The 18406-nt window shown below is 35.6% G+C and overlaps 1 protein-coding gene across 1 annotated transcript in view; it reads right to left on the bottom strand.

The window, feature by feature from the left end:
- Positions 1 to 6297: 6297 nt before the first annotated feature.
- Positions 6298 to 18406, bottom strand: part of LOC132116907 (CBP80/20-dependent translation initiation factor-like) — a 77390-nt gene continuing 65281 nt past the window's right edge. Inside the window, exons 12-13 of the mRNA XM_059525798.1 lie at positions 13321 to 13374; positions 6298 to 7223 (exon numbers count right to left, since the gene is read on the bottom strand). Coding sequence (XP_059381781.1) covers positions 7008 to 7223; positions 13321 to 13374 — 270 coding nt within the window. The 3' untranslated portion in view covers positions 6298 to 7007. The remainder of the gene's footprint in view (positions 7224 to 13320; positions 13375 to 18406) is intronic.

Here is an 18406-nt window from a genome sequence, read left to right as displayed (position 1 = left end):
ACAGACAGACAGACAGACAGACAGACAGACAGACAGACAGATAGATAGATAGATAGATAGATAGATAGATAGATAGATAGACAGACAGACAGATAGACATACAGCCAGACAATTTACTTTTTAGTCCCGTCTTTTAACATGTTGTGTTTTTATTGTAATACTGTATTGTTTTTAATTATGTTCTACTGTAGCACTTTGAGATTTGGTGTCAAATGTAAAGTGCTTTACAAATAAAATTTATTATTATTATTATTATTACTTTTTCTACGGAAAACAGAAAGTCAAATTTGGAACAACATTTTTTGGGGTGAACTAGAAACCTTTTTCTCAGTGTTTCTCTATCGAGATATCTGAGCGCTCAAGATTAACCCTTATAGCCAACGCTGTCACGCAAGTCTTCCCTCTTCAGGCTGAAGAAAGAAGCCTCTGAGTTAATCACTGCTGAAATACGCTCCAGCGCCTCTGTGCTCCGCACGGATGGCCTGTTGGTGTTGGCAGGCAAAGCAGGGAGGATTTAGAAACAGATCAGGCTTGGCTGGAAATGAAGAGAGGTTTGGGTTCTCAACAGAAAGCCATAGCGGGTGGGTGGGGGAGCGCGGAAGGCTCAAAAGAGAAGATGAAAGCGGGAAAAACAGAGCAAAAGAGAGAGGGATTGAAAAAGAGAGAGAGAGAGAGAATTCCAGGCTCCAATAGCAATACATTATGTGGCAGAAAAACAGAACCATTAAACAGTTAATTCAGGAAGTGAACAGGTCATGACATCATTTCCTCGCTGGCAGGGGCAGGATGTGGCCCGATGGTTGTACAGTTTCTCCAGAGAGAGAGAAATATAAACGACAAATGGCTGTAAAACAGAACATATCTGAGTTACATATTTGAACACTGAGTTACTCAGGCCATCCAAGATGTGGATGAGTTTGTTTCTTCATTAGATTTGGAGAAATATAGCATTAAATAGCTTGCTCACCAATGAATCCTCTACAGTTGAATGGGTGCCGTCAGAATGAGAGTCTAAACAGCTGATACAAACATCACAATAATCCAGAAGTAATCCACACCAATCCAGTCCAATTAAAGACTGCATGTTTCTAAGTAACTAATGCATCACTAAGACATTTTTAAATTCAAACCATCACTTTTAGCCAAAATACCAAGTCCATAATCCATAATAATGCTTCCTCCAGTGAAAGTAATCTGGTCTGAATCAGGAGAGAAAGCTGCAAAGATCAAGCACAAGACAAAACAGTCCAAAACAGACCAAAAAAAAATTGTGTGGATTTTGATGTGAGTGTGAGAGACAACAGGAGATGGACCTTTTCACTGGAGGAAGTGTTCTTATGGATAGAGGACTCACGTTTTAGCTGAAAGCAACAGTATGAAGTTAAATGTCTTGATGGATTTGTTTCTTGTAAACACACAGCTTTTGTCTTCTCCAGATGTTAACTTGATCGACTGGAGTAGTGTGGATTACTTATTGTGATGTTGTTTTCAGCTGTTTGGAGTCTCATTCTGACGGCACCCATTCACTGCAGAGCATCCATTGGTGAGCAAGTGATGCAATGCTTCATTTCGCCAAATGAAGAAATGATGAAGAAACAAACTCATCCACATCTTGGACAGCACAATTTCACACCACTCACTCACTCACTCACACAAACACACACTCACACACACACACACTTTCTCTCTGCAGGTAGCTGATCTCTGTCCTCCTGCACAGCTGTCAGATCGCTGCGCTTGAATCTGTGTGGCAGCTGCACCAAGCATCCAGCTGTGTGTGTGTGTGTGTGTGTGGAGCCAAATGCTCCTTTGTCATCTACAAACAATAGAAACAATCGGGAGACACACTCAGCCCGGACATGGCAATTAATCACACAGAGTGGGGGGTGTTATGGAGATTATGATGATGATGAAGGAGTGTAGAAGAAAACAAAAGGGATGCTAGATGCTAATAAAGACACAGATACAGAACCTTTCAGTCAATCTCTGCTTCTGCAATATCTGCTTTTTTGAGCTTTTGTCATTTTACATTAGTGTTTTCATTAGTTTTATTAGTAATTGCATGAATAGGATGTTCAAGAGGAGCTGGATGGTTTAGTGTTTCTAGTTGAATTTTAATGTGTGCATTCAAGCATTTTGAGGTAACATTACCCACAGTCCTTTGCACAACCAGGTTTGATGAACTTGAACAAAATGTTCGGAAAAGGTATTTTTTGCAAACAAATATCATTTTAATACTTTAAATAATTGGAAATGCTTGAATAATGTGGACAGTAAACCTAGATGAAGCAGAATTGAATATATAGAATAAATAATTTAATTATATCACCATAAAAAATTTACAATATTTCATTTCATTTCATTTATTTATTCTCTTTTCATGGTAATGCAACACAAAATGCCACAACAACAATCCACACAAACACAACAAAAATACATTCCATGACAAGAAGAACAGGAGTAGGATGAAGAAAAAAGAATCTTATAAACTCCTACCCCATTCTTATAATAAGAAAGTTACAAATTAGATGGCCTAACCGACATGAAGAAAAATAAAAAATAAATAACAACGAAAAAAAAAAAAAAAAAAAAAAAAAAAAAATGAAAAATAACGCAGACCAGATGTAATCTACTTTCATTTTTAACAATTTTCCTTAATTTTTTGTGTTTGTTTTACTATTAATTCTGCTTACACAACACTAAACGAACACAAACAACATTAATGCAATAATGACAACTCTGGCATCAAAGACAATGACGAGACCATAATCATTCATATTATAGTTTTAAGAATTTTCACCATCATCTTTATACAAGTTCAGTATCTTCTCTTTATACTTATATTTAAATCGAACTATATTTGAACAACATTTTAAATCATTCTCTAAACAATTCCATCTTTTCACACCAGAAATTGAAACACACATTTGTTTGAGGGTATTTCCAGCAAAAGGTTGTTTAAAATCATTATTTCTTCTACTTGTCTCACTATTTATAGTAAAAAGGGTTTGCAGTCCATGTGGTAACAAGCAATGTTTTGCTTTATGAACAACTAATAAAGTTTGTAAAGAAACCAAGTCCTTCAATTTAAGTAGTCCTGACCTCAGAAACAGTCCTGTAGTATGTTCTCTTGGAGCAACTCCATTAATTATCCTTATTGCCCTTTTTTGCAAAATAAATAAGGGCATTAAATTAGTAAAATATGAATTACCCCATACCTCCAAACAATACATCAAATAGGGCAAAATAAAGGAACAATAAAGGATTCTCATTGCTTTATAATTTAACATAAACTTTACTTTACTCAAAACAGCAATATTTTTACACATTTTATTTCTTACATAGGCTATATGTGATTTCCATTTAAATTTTTCATCAATGAGTACTCCTAAAAACCTAAATTCTGACACTCTCTCAATAGTTATTCCATTTAGATTCAAACAAACATTATCAGAACATTTTTGATTCGTAAACAACATAAATTTAGTTTTACTTAAATTTAACGACAGTTTATTTTTGTTAAACCATTTCTGAAGTAGGACCAATTCTTGTTCAATAGTTTTGATTAAGATTTTTAAGTTCTTCCCCGATACAAAAAAATATAAGAATCCTAAGCTGATAAGTTTTTTAATTTTTATTCTAATTTTTTTTACTTATTATTATTAATGTATTTATTTAAACATTTTGAACCCAGACACTCCCAGAAATTAAAAAAAAAAAAACGAAAATATTTAGTAGATCAATTTATTAATTGGGATGTGAAACGCAGGACCAAAAAAAAAAAAAAAAAAAAAACCCACAAAACAGCAGTGTTGTTATTGTTAACTAAAACCTAAAATTATTAACAAAATTATTAAATAATTTTAAGCTGCAGAAAACTTCTAAAAACTGTAATAAAAAATGTATTTAAACTATAAACAACTAATAAAAAACCCAAAAAGCACATAAAATCAACAAAATTTAAATTAAAAAGAAAACCAAGCAAATAAAATCATTCAAAATATGAATACTATAAACATTTATAACTCATAATAACAGAACACTTGAAGTTCTTCACTCTGCACGAAAGGAAGATAAATAGATAGTAAACATGACTCTGAGCAATAATCATCAAAGAAAAGGACAAACACTTCATGTTACACTCCTTCTCAGTTTATTTTCATTTGCATAAAAAACAAAACAATCGCTGACATCTTTGAATGAGTCCAGATCTACAGTTTGGTCAGCTGACAAGGCTCCCACATCTGATTTGCATGACAATAAGATGCAAATGAAGATGGTCAGCATTGAATAGTCTGGTGGGTCGCAACACTGAAGAAGTCAAAGGTCACATGATGCCTGCTGCTTGAATGGCACGGAGCCTAAAAACCAACCCTGATAATGCTGAGAGCAAATCAAAGGAAACTCTAAAATACAAAAAAACAACCGAAATCATGTTTGAAAGACAAACACACACTGACCGAGCATCAGCTATTCAGTATGCATGGATAAATCACTCTATGAGGGGAAATCTGACCAAAAAAAAATCGAAAGAAAAAAATGGCTAAATCATATTTTGCATGAAGAAAACTTCAATTTATTTAAAATCATGAATATTCATGCAAAATATTAAAATATTTTTCCTTTCAAAATTAGGGTGAAATATGGACCAGATTCAACCCTCATGTGTGCATTTGTCTTTTCTAATGGATTCTTGATGCAAGACAGAAAATACACAAACCCCAAACCGGCCGGCAAACCACAAGGTTCTGCGTGTGTTTCCTCCCCTAAATTAAGCTGGAGGCCACCGACTATGCAAAAGTTCAAAAACACTTCCAATGTTCCTCCTCATGGTCTAAAATTCATATTCATATGCCGTTTACAAGATTACATGTACTGTAGCGTATTTATAACTAGATGACTGGCTCGTGTTAAATCAATATCAATGCACACAGTTGTCAAAGCCAGAGAAATTGACACGTAATAGCTAGATATACCGTTAAAAGATTTGACCACCATCCTTGGCAAACAAATTTAGTTCAAAGTAAATAGTTTTAAATAGAACGACTTGCAAAAAACGACCACAGCAAAACGGCCTATATACTCAATAGCCATTGTTGTTTCATTTAATTTCGATTCATGCTTGATTTTTTTTATGTTTTTCGACATCTCACATTGTCTATTTAGGAAGCTGAACGTCGCAGTGCGATAAAAAGAAAATGGTCTTCGCTGCACAGGCCTTTCTATCAGCTAGAGATTCAACTCGCAGGGGTTTCCAAGGCCACTATTTTCTCCCGAAAAACCTGATTCTACGAATCATTCTAGCAAAAAGTGTTCGACTAACATTCGAAATCCTCCACAACCTGCATCACTTTTTACATACACATTTATCTTTTTCTTTTTTTTCTTTTTTTTAAAGCAATTGCCTTAAAACAGTGCAAAACGAAAGTAATCCTGTGCAACAGATCTACAACTAAAAACGCAAACCTCACATGAAAAACGAGTAGGTGAATCATTCAACAACACAACGTTACGAATGATTCGTGTTCCGCTTGCATTTCACAAACGAAGCCTTTTACATGGACATTTATACGTTGTTTGTAAAAAAACACGACTTTGAGAGGTAAAGAAAGAGTAATATTAATAATAACAATAATGCATAATATTAAGGACACTACAACACATTATAAACAGGAACGCGGCCCGAAATGCAACGAGAACAGGAAACTCAAGCGATCCGACTGATGTTAATGAAGAACCTGACCACTTCTTGTTAAATGTTGAGTGTCCTCTCACACACACACTAAAGCGTGTCTCCCATCTGCTGTGTGTGTGACAAAAGAAAGGCTCGCTCCTGTAGAGAGAGTGTGACTCCAGCTGGACGAGAGCTCATCCCGTCTCTGGGGCTCACAATTCTGCCAGAGAATATCTGACAACAAAGTCAAAAGAAAAAAATAGAACAAGGAATTTTGATTTCGCTTAAAGAAAATGAAGCCTATTTTGAGGAGCTTTAAGACTTTGTGCACATTGGCATTATTTCCATGAATATTAAGCACATACCTAGAATGACCCCCAAAAATGTTTAATTAAAACCTATTTAAAAATTATGCATAAAAAGATTTAGGCAAGTGCTTAACTATCATGAAAATGATGCAAAAACCTTAAATCATTAAAAACAGATTTTTTATTTTTTGTTTAATATTTTCAGGAACCCAAATTCTCAAAAACACAAAACAAAACAAGATTTATATATAAATAATTCTCAAACTTTTGGGGAAGATGGATGTGCTTAATTGTCAGGAAAAGGTAACAGAACAAAACTAAATTAAACTAATCTCATTCTGAAAATTATCATTGTTTATGCAAAATAATAAAGTATTAATTAAATTGTAATTGTAGTAATAAAATAATGTATGCATCATGATAGATTTTGGGGTGAAAATGTGCTTAACTGTGATGAAAATAATGCAAAAAATCTAAAAATGATTTCTTAAAATTATCAATATGCAAAATATAATGATTTATTAATTAAATTGTATTTTTGCATCGTGATGAAAAAAATTGGGGGGGTGGGGGGGAGCATAGCTGTGAAAATAATCGCAAATGAAAAAAAAAAAATATAGGCTTCATTTTACTGCAAAATATTTTTTTTTCTTTTGATTTTCTTCTGTGTCTTTCTGTGGAGGTTTGGTCTGAAAGCATGACAGACAGTGACTGGCGTCTGCACATATGCGTCTAATGACTGTCTGGTATCACTTCTGCACGTCTGGCTCACCTCATGAATATGCAGATGTGAAATGTGAACACATACATATTAATTTCAATCTGCATATTTTACCCTCTGACCTCTGACCCAGCCCCATATCCCATAATGCCTCATGTCTCATCCGTCCATGTCCAATTCTTTCCTCCTACTATAGAAAGCTTGTGTGTGTTGTAGTGTGTCCGTGGCCTCTGTAGTTGGTTTGCATCTCTGGATGGTTGTGTTGTGGGTCGCAGTGGTCAGGGCCTCCAGCGGTGCGTGTGCGTCACGCGGTGAGCTTCTGGATGGTTCTGTTGTAGTAGGCGGTGGTCAGCGCCTCCAGCGGACTCCAGTGGTGAGCGTGGAGCTCGATGACCTCCATCAGGAGCGAGCGTGTCAGCTGAGACTCAGTCGGACACAGCATCTTATCCCGCACGGCCGCCAGCAGCTCCGTCATCATTTCAGGAAGCTGCTCCTCCAATAACCGGCCGGTGCTCTGGAGCTGCAAGAACAACACAGAGAGAAACATGACTGACAAATCCTCCCAAACAGTACCGACTTTGTGTTCTCTTAACAAAATGATTATCTCAGAAAAACTGTGAAACTGAATGTGTGACTATCACAGAGTTTTTAAAGTACAGTATAATCGTAACGGTAAATAATGGCACAATGCAAAGGTCTAACAAATAAAATAAAAAACTAAATGTGTTCAATTTCCTTTCCTTAAGTTAACAATAAATAAAAACTCATGAAATGTAAATTCTCAAATTTAATATTATTATTCTGAAAAAGTGTGAAATTGTGATGTCTTTGTCATTGCACCACAAAATAAATACACAACAATTAAAAAAATAATTAATTGATTAATAAATCTAACAATTGATAACTTTATAAAATGGATATTTTTAATACTCTGTAATATATATATATATATATATATATATATATATATATATATATATATATATCATATCATTATAGTTTTTAAAAGTATAATCCAATACTAAATCTTTAAAACAGACAATATGACAATTAAATTAATTAAATATAAATATTTAATTATCAAAATGATCATCATTACTTTAAAACAGTGTGAAAATGTGAAACTTCTTTTGTGATCTTTCTCTCTCTCTATATATATGTATATGACAATGCATAATGTTTTTTTTAAATAATAAAATACATTGCTATCATTAACGCAAAAAATTGTGTATTAATTAAATTCAGTATTCATGTTTTGCATTATGCATCACTTGTGTGATGTTATTATGAGCCTAGTTTTTAAATGCCATGAATATAAGGTCACAAAAAATAGGGTTAATTTTCTTCATGCAAATATGTATATAGGTATTTCATGTGAGATTCACACTGAGGCTGGAGCTGAAATGACTCTGTGCACTGACAGCACGTCAACGGATGCGGTGCATCAACATTTACTCCAAATATCCTGTCATACTACTTTAAAGCGGGGTGTTGATAGACAGACAAAGAGAGGCAGGAATCACTGAGTGGCTTCTGAGAGGAAATAAGATGTTCAAAGGGAGATGGACACACTCAGGCTCAAGCAAGGGTCAGAGGTCAACTCCACAGGGGGCACAGAGAAACAGATGCTAGTCTGAGAGAAGGAGAGAGCGTGACAGAGAGAGAGAGAGAGAGAGACAGACAGACAGACAGAGAGAGAGAGACAGAGAGAGAGAGAGAGAGAGAGAGAGAGAGAGAGAGAGAGACAGAGACAGAGAGAGAGAGAGAGAGAGAGAGACAGAGACAGAGACAGAGAGAGAGAGCGAGAGAGAGAGAGAGAGAGAGAGACAGACAGAGACAGAGACAGAGACAGAGAGAGAGAGCGAGAGAGAGAGAGAGAGACAGACAGAGACAGAGACAGAGAGAGAGAGCGAGAGAGAGAGAGAGAGAGAGACAGACTGGAGGGAAGCCGTCGGATGTCGAGACAAACTGTCTGCTGATGATCCGGTTTGTGGGCAGATGGGACATCAACTACTGGATGGATGGAGCTACACTCAAGTACACACTGAAGTATTTGTATATCACAAATATTATTTATTTAATGACAACTCACATTTGCAATGACAACTCACATTTTCAGACATTTTTAGAGTTACGATAATTTACTATTTAGTTTAGTTACTTTATCTGTTGAATATTCCATTTCAACAGACAAAAAAAAAACACGGAAAAATAAAACATAAATATACATTTTATTTATATATTTAAATATTTTATTTGTACATTATTATTTACATTATATTTGGAAAATATGTATGCATTGAATTATATATATATATATATATATATACATACACACACACACACACACACACACACACATATATATATACTGTACAGGTGCTGGTCATATAATTAGAATATCATCAAAAAGTTTAACCAATTCCATTCAAAAAGTGAAACTTGTATATTATATTCATTCATTACACATGGACTGATTTATTTTAAATGTTTATTTATTTTTAATTTTGATGATTATAACTGACAAATAAGGAAAATCCCAAATTCAGTATCTCAGAAAATTAGAATATTGTGAAAAGGTTCAATATTGAAGACACCTGGTGCCACACTCTAATCAGCTTAATTAACTCAAAACACCTGTAAAGCCTTTAAATGGTCTCTCAGTCTAGTTCTGTAGGCTTCACAATCATGGGGAAGACTGCTGACTTGACAGTTGTCTAAAAGACAACCATTGATACCTTGCACAAGGAGGGCAAGACACAAAAGGTCATTGCAAAAGAGGCTGGCTGTTCACTAGGGGTGTAACGGTACGCAAAAATCACGGTTCGGGTCATTTTCGGTACAGTAAGGGAAAGAAATGCAAACATTAAACTGCAGGTTGTTTATTACTATAAACTTTTTTTAACAATTTGTTGAAACTTTTTTTTTTTAAATACTTTATTAAAAAGTATATATAAAATAAAAAAAGAATAAGAAATAAAATACTGCTGTAAAGTTCTCCACTAAATAAAATACTCTCAGTCTCAAACCAATATCATATAATAAAATATAATGAAAAATATAAACAACTATGATTAAAGTGCAGCATTACCAATCCCAGCTTGAAGGCCTGCTCATATTTAAAAAATATATATAACTTTTCCAAAGTGTAAAGTGCAGCATGAACAGTTTCAGTTTTTAGACTTGCTCAGATTTCATTATTGCGTTGGACCGATCGGAATTAAGAGCAAAGGTCTGTTTAAATGCCGTCGGGAGCAGCGTTTGAATTACAATCGTTTTTTCCTAGTTGTAGTGATGTTCACACTCGCGTGATACCTTTTGAAAACCTTAGGCCTGTGACACACTGGCATATTGCACCTGTCAAACAGTCTATTTTGCCGTCATCTGACATGCAGCAGAAACGCCACGCTCACGCCATGCAGCCAGTGTGTCACCAGCCTTAGAATCAGCTGCAGGGCGGGATTTGCGCTGAACGCGGAGACTTCCGCCACTTAATATGTTCGTTTGGAAACACGAAAATGTACCTATGTTCCGCAAAACAAAATATTGCATTCGGTCATTCGGTACACACGTGCACCGTACCGAAAGTCTTGTACCGAAATGGTCCGGTAGGAACAACAGACAGCGTCAGAAGCGTCAGAAAGACTGGACTGCCGCTGAGTGGTCCAAAGTTATGTTCTCTGATGAAAGTACATTTTGCATTTCCTCTGGAAATCAGGGTCCCAGAGTCTGGAGGAAGAGAGGAGAGGCACACAATCCACGTTGCTTGAGGTCCAGTGTAAAGTTTCCACAGTCAGTGATGGTTTGGGGTGCCATGTCATCTGCTGGTATTGGTCCACTGTGTTTTCTGAGGTCCAAGGTCAACACAGCTGTATACCAGGAAGTTTTAGAGCACTTCATGCTTCCTGCTGCTCACCAACTTTATGTAGATGCAGATTTCATTTTCCAACAGGACTTGTCAGCTGCACAGTGCCAAAGCTACCAGTACCTGGTTTAAGGACCACGGTATCCCTGTTCTTAATTGGCCAGCAAACTCACCTGACCTTAACCCCGTAGAAAATCTATGGGGTATTGTGAAGAGGAAGATGTGATATGCCAGACCCAACAATGCAGAAGAGCTGAAGGCCACTATCAGAGATACCTGTGCTCTCATAACACCTGAGCAGTGCCAAACTGATCGACTCCACGCCATGCCGCATTGCTGCAGTAATTCAGACAAAAGGACCCCCAACTAAGTATTGAGTGCTGTACATGTTCATACTTTTTAGTTGGCCAAGATTTCTAAAAATCCTTTCTTTGTATTGGTCTCAAATTATATTCTAATTTTCTGAGATAATGAATTTGGGATTTTCCTTAGTTGTCAGTTATAATGATCAAAATTAAAAGAAATAAAAATATATATATATCAGTCTGTGTGTAATGAATGAATATAATATACAAGTTTCACTTTTTGAATGCAATTAATGAAATCAACTTTTTGATGATATTCCAATTATATGACCAGCACCTGTATATTTATACACACACACACACACACACACACACACACACACACACACACAGATATATATATATATATATATACACTGAAAAAAAATTATAAACACAGTTTTTGCCCCCATTTTTCATGAGCTGAACTCAAAGATCTAAGACTTTTTATATGTACACAAAAGGCCTATTTCTCTCAAATATTGTTCACAAATCTGTCTAAATCTGTGTTAGTGAACACTTTGCCAAGATAATCTGTCCACCTCACAGGTGTGGCATATCAAGATCTGATTAGACAGCATGATTATTGCACAGGTGTTTCTTAGGATGAACACAATAAAAGGCTAAAATGTACAGTTTTATCACAGAGCACAATGCCACAGATGTTGCAAGTTTTAAGGGAGCATGCAATTGGCATGCTGACTGCAGGATTGTCCACCAGAGCTGTTGCCCGTGAATTGAGTGTTAATTTCTCTACCATAAGCCGTCTCCAAAGGCATTTCAGAGAATTTGGAAGTACATCCAACCGGTCTCACAACTGCAGACCACATGTAACCACACCAGCCCAGGACCTCCACATCCAGTATCTTCACCTCCAAGATCGTCTGAGACCAGCCACCCGGACAGCTGCTGCAACAATTGGTTAGGATAACCAAAGAATTTCTGCTCAAACTGTCAGAGACCATCTCAGGGAAGCTCATCTGCTGAGCTTCCCTGAAAGGGAAGTGTTCTCTTCACGGATGAATCCTGGTTTTCACTGTACAGTGCAGATGGCAGACAGTGTGTATGGCGTTGTGTGGGTGAGCAGTTTGCTGAGGTCAGCGATATGGATCGAGTGGCCCATGGTGGCAGTGGGGTTATGGTATGGGCAGGCGTACGTTATGGACAAAGAATACAGGTGCATTTAATTGATGGCATATTGAATGCACAGAGATACTGTGACAAGATCCTGAGGCCCATTGTTGTGCCATTCATCCACGGCCATCACCTCATGTTGCAGCATGATAATGCACGACCCCATGCTGCAAGGATCTGTACACAATTCCTGGAAGCTGAAAACATCCCAGTTCTTGCATGGCCAGCGTACTCACTGGACATGTCACCCACTGAGCATGTTTGGGATGCTCTGGATCGGCGTATACGACAGCGTGCTCCAGTTCCTGCCGATATCCAGCAACTTCACACAGCCATTGAAAAGGAGTGGAGCAACATCCGCAGGCCACAATCAACAACCTGATCAACTCTATGTGAAGGAGATGTGTTGCACTGTATTATATACAGTACAGATCAAAAGTTTGGACACACCTTCTCATTCAAAGAGTTTTCTTTATTTTCATGACTATGAAAATTGTCGAGTCACACTGAAGGCATCAAGGGCTATTTGACCAAGAAGGAGAGTGATGGGGTGCTGCGCCAGATGACCTGGCCTCCACAGTCACCGGACCTGAACCCAATCGAGATGGTTTAGGGGTGAGCTGGACCGCAGACAGAAGGCAAAAGGGCCAACAAGTGCTAAGCATCTCTCGGGGAACTCCTTCAAGACTGTTGGAAGACCATTTCAGGTGACTACCTCTTGAAGCTCATCAAGAGAATGCCAAGAGTGTGCAAAGCAGTAATCAAAGCAAAAGGTGGCTACTTTGAAGAACCGAGAATATGACATATTTTCAGTAGTTTCACACTTTTTTGTTATGTTTATAATTCCACATGTGTTAATTCATAGTTTTGATGCCTTCAGTGTGAATCTACACTTTTCATAGTCATGAAAATAAAGAAAACTCTTTGAATGAGAAGGTGTGTCCAAACTTTTGGTCTGTACTGTATATATATATATATATATATATATATATTTTTTTTTTTTCAAAGGATAATGTTATTTTAATCTAGCCTTTGATGTGAATGAATGCTGGTAAGCCTGGCCACTGCAAACACATCTAAAGACTTCTGCATTGTGCTCATCTGAACACAAGAACACGTGTGCTTTCACAGCTGTAAAAAACTGAGAAAACCAACCAAACGGAAGGAAAAGAAACAAACAAACAGATAAAACCACATGCATTTCATGTGAAAGCATCTTCCTCTGAAGCAGATAATCAGACAGGTCTCTGGTTCATCATGAATGTTAAACTCACCTCCATCGAACAGCAGAGCACCGCGTCCTCCTTCACCTCCGGAGACTCCAGCAGCTAAAACACAGAAAACACCTCGCTTCAGCGACTGACCAATCACAGTCAAGCACATCATAAAACATTCAACATCTTCAGTACATTCACATTTATGCTTTTAGGACATATTTTATCCACTGCATCCATTGAGTCTATATTTAAGTTAAGACATTACAGGTGAACAGATTAATAACAGAAACTAATATACTGTATATCACTATTATTATCAAAACCTAAATATTATTATTATTATTATAGAAACCTTGGTTTTATGATATTCTTAAACAACAACAACAACAACACTAACAATAATACTAAAACTAATAATAACAATAAATTATATTATATGTTATATATATTATATTATTTTATATATTATATTATTATTAATATATTATTATTAGTATTATTAGTAGTATTTTTGTATTAGTTGCTTTTGTTATTACTACTACCACTAACAAAAATTATAATTAGTATTAATATATGTATTATTATTATCATTATCATTAAATGTTTTAATATATATGATGATTATTTTTATTAGTAGTAGTAGCAGTGTTTTCAGGCAGGTCAGTTTTGAGATTATATTATTATAACTACTATTACTACTACTAATGATGATGATGATGATGATAATAATATATTATTATTATTATAAAAGAAATCTTGGTTTTACGATATTCCTTTATTATTATTTGTTGTTTTTGTTACAATAACTACTACTACAAATAAATAATAAGTATTAAGATATGTATTATTATTATAAATAATAGTCCATTTTAATCCTCATTACTGTTGCTGTTATTATTAGAAGCACCACAGAGTAAAATAACAGATATAAGTGATATAAAATATAATAATTAGTTGATTAATCACGGTAAACTAAGACAATGTTTTACATCTCAGAAACTGCATTAAAAATCATGTTTTTTCTGTAGAGTTGAGGCTACTAGTACATGCATCATTAATCTGAGCAGACTTCAGCTTTCAGGAGGTCACTGCTGGTAATCCAGACATATATCCAGACCACACATCACTGCACCAATCATCTTTCACTTCCTCTTTCACTGTTCCTCATAAACCACCAGCCGATAGACGCCAGCAAGAGAGATATCAGTCTGAGCCAGAGACGACTGCTGTGACAGACAGAAAAAGCGCTGGCTCGGACCACAAAAACAGAAGTGCAACTCACTCAACAGGACTAATACACTTCATTATTCTGCAGCCGAGCCTGACGCAAGGATTATTTCTGTCTGTTATAGGCAATTTTAAATGAACAACAGAAAGTTTACTTTGGTGCAAAGATGATCAATGCATGAATGCAACTAAAAAGAAAAGCACCTTCAATAAGCAAACAAATGCATGCATCTATTAATGCATATTTAGCATCTATTAATGTTCCTAGCATTATGCATTTCACAACTTCGTGACTATATTTGCAGCCTGCGGCCTGGTTTCCCGTATGTTCGGCTGTCTCTTCCCGCAACAGACACGATTATGTCATTTGACACATTTGTAAGAATGTTCTTTTGGTCTTTGCTAATGTGCTTGTGTAATGCAGAATTGCTGATATGACCCAGAGACACATGAACTCTGTTCAAATCATGAGAACTCATTAATGACTCCGTGACTTTTTGAGAAATTAGTTCTTTTCGACAGTTCTTCTTTTGTAATTAGCATTTCTACAGCTTTCTCATCTGCTTTCTCACTGAGCGACAGTGCACTAAAAACACACACTAGATATGAATTATAACTAGAGATGATTCTGGATATTGACTGGGTCTTCACATTAAAAATGTCCTGGTTTTACTAAATTCTTTTATTGTTATTATTATTATTATACTTATAAAATGTATTAAAACATTATTATTATTATTATTATTATTATTATTATTATATTTGTTGTTGTTGTTAATAATAATAATATTATTATTAAATATTATTAATATGCAATAATCTGTATTATAATTATTTCAATTGCTAGCAATATATTATTACTAATATTCTTATTATTATTCTTATTATTATTATTATTGTTGTTTAAATTTGATACAAGTTACGTTGTGCATTACCTTATTTGACATAAAATAAAAATGCAGTGTTTTGTTGTAAATGAATTGTTATACTGTATTTTCGTTTGATAACATTATTTGAAAAAAAAAATAATTCAGTCCATAACACACTTTTTAAACTTGTATATTATTTTGAGATCCAGAAAAAAATTAATACAATTATCTGAACAATCTGAATTAATCGGGCCCTAAATGAAAAGGAAGCATATTCTAAGAAGTTTCCTTTAAACAAACAAACAATGATTACATTCATAAGGTGGAATGCATTTCCTTCCCTATTAGTGGTATAAAGTGAATGCTGTGTATATATATTTATATCAAATCATATGGAAAAACATAATGCAATAATATTTTTGGCCAGATCGCCCAGCCCTAGCTATTAGTGCAAAATTTCCCATTACTATTCCTTAAACTAAACGTGACTTAGTAAAGAATTAAACTCATGTTTTCAAACTTGTACAGCTATCACGTGACTTCAGATGATACATGGACAACTTTAATAATAAGTTCATGGTGTTTTTGCTTCTTTTTGGAGCTCTCGCCTCTGAAGGTGGGTTGTCTATGGATCAGTGTGTGTGTGTGTCTGAAGAGATCTACTGAGATGACTAGCAGAGCGGCAGGCGTGTAAAGCGATCAGGCAGCGACACAGGCAGCCCTTTGTGAGGCAGGGGGCCTGCAGGGGCTGATCAAAGCTGACGCGAGTGGCTCTGGACTCTGTCTCAGAAAACAGCTGACAGCTCTCACACAAAACCACAAGAACCAGGAATCTCATTCAAACAGACTCACTCTCAAAATACACTTCACTTCACTCATGATGACCACTACAGCAGACCTTTATACAGATCAGCTACTTTAAGAGCCACAACCTACACTTGTTTGCCTAATGTTTACCTATAATGTTACTCCGAGTTCTTTCGAACAGGTGGTTACTGTTCCTTTAAGACTTTGTATGTAACTGACCTCTGTTATGACTGGCTGATCTTCCAACCTATTATAGTATGTCTACATACCACGTCACTCTTTGCTTTCAAAAGACAATATGATGCCTTTTGGTCTTGGTTCTCTGTAAAATGAAAGATAACATGCAAGCAGTGATTCTTCAGAGAAACATGGAAAAAATGCCAGAATGATCTTTGCATGAGCAAACATGAGCAAATGTCAATTAGTGGGATGTTGAACAGACGGCAGATCCGGCCTGTTTGTTACAGCTAAGCTCTGCTGTTTTGTATCTTGTCTATACAAAAGCAAAAAATGGTGTATTTGTTGAGCAAATCAGTGTCAAAATGACAGTACAGTCTGCAGTTCATGTTAAAGAGTCTTACAGGGTTCCCACATTTGACTTCCAATCATTTCCAAGTACTGGATGTTTAAACTAAAATAAAATGAAGAAGAAGAAGAAAAAAGAATTAAAATAAAGGACATTTTTTAAAATAAAATAAGTAAAATAAATAAATAAAAATATAGTATAAATAGTAAAAAAAAAAGAAAAAGGTAACAAAAAAAGGATGCATTAAATTATTTACAAGTTACAGTGAACAAAATAAATGATATTGTTTTGAACTTTTATGACAAAAATATGAGTGGGGAAAAACTATTTTCAACTTTGATGATAATCAGAAATGTTTCTTGAGCAGTAAATCAGCATATTAGAAAGATTTCTGAAGATCATGTGACACTGAAGACTGGAGGAATGATGCTGAAAATACAGCTGCGCATCACAGTAATAAATGACATTTTACAATATATTCACATAGAAAACAGCTCTTTTACCCTGTAATAATACTTTAGAATATTACAGTTTTTACTTTTTTTGGATCAAATAAATACAGCCATGATGATAAGAGACCTCTTGTATGTGTATATATATATATATATATATATATATATATATATACAGTACAGACCAAAAGTTTGGACACACCTTCTCATTCAAAGAGTTTTCTTTATTTTCATGACTATGAAAATTGTAGATTCACACTGAAGGCATCAAAACTATGAATTAACACATGTGGAATTATAAACATAACAAAAAAGTGTGAAACAACTGAAAATATGTCATATTCTCGGTTCTTCAAAGTAGCCACCTTTTGCTTTGATTACTGCTTTGCACACTCTTGGCATTCTCTTGATGAGCTTCAAGAGGAAGTCACCTGAAATGGTCTTCCAACAGTCTTGAAGGAGTTCCCCGAGAGATGCTTAGCACTTGTTGGCCCTTTTGCCTTCTGTCTGCGGTCCAGCTCACCCCTAAACCATCTGGATTGGGTTCAGGTCCGGTGACTGTGGAGGCCAGGTCATCTGGTGCAGCACCCCATCACTCTCCTTCTTGGTCAAATAGCCCTTGATGCCTTCAGTGTGACTCTACAATTTTCATAGTCATGAAAATAAAGAAAACTCTTTGAATGAGATGGTGTGTCCAAACTTTTGATCTGTACTCTATATATATATACTTTAAAAAAAATCTTAACTAGCCACAAACTTTTAAACCATATATATAAACATTTCACAATAGAGGCTTTCTGAACTGTAGGATTTCATTATATTCATGACATTTCCAGCCTTAAAAATTGTAGATATCTTCAATTTTTCCTCAACTAAAGATATCTGTTCTTAAACTTTTTAAACTTTTCTCTTTATAAGAAAATTTCACCTGCAAAGACTAAAGGACCCTTATATGCCAGCATTTTATGATCGAAAACCAGCCAAAAAATATCCAAAATATAATTTACAGAGATACTGTCTGAATATATGGCGAGCTACAGCAGACGTGCATCCATGGCCAGCGGCGTTGAAAGTGAAAGTGTATATTGGTGTCTGGAGGGATCTAGTCCTGGTGGTCTGGGGTCTCCAGAGAACCGGCTGCTTTAAGTCTAGAGTTCTACAGTCCATAATGATGTCCCCAAAGAACAGGAGCAGAGCTCACGTTACAGAAACCACCCCACACACAACACACATCACAATCAACATCCACCATCAGACAGACT

Source organism: Carassius carassius, chromosome 36, assembly GCF_963082965.1.
Source record: "Carassius carassius chromosome 36, fCarCar2.1, whole genome shotgun sequence".
NCBI classification, from domain to species: Eukaryota; Metazoa; Chordata; class Actinopteri; order Cypriniformes; family Cyprinidae; genus Carassius; species Carassius carassius.
This window is presented reverse-complemented; position numbering and strand designations above follow the sequence as displayed.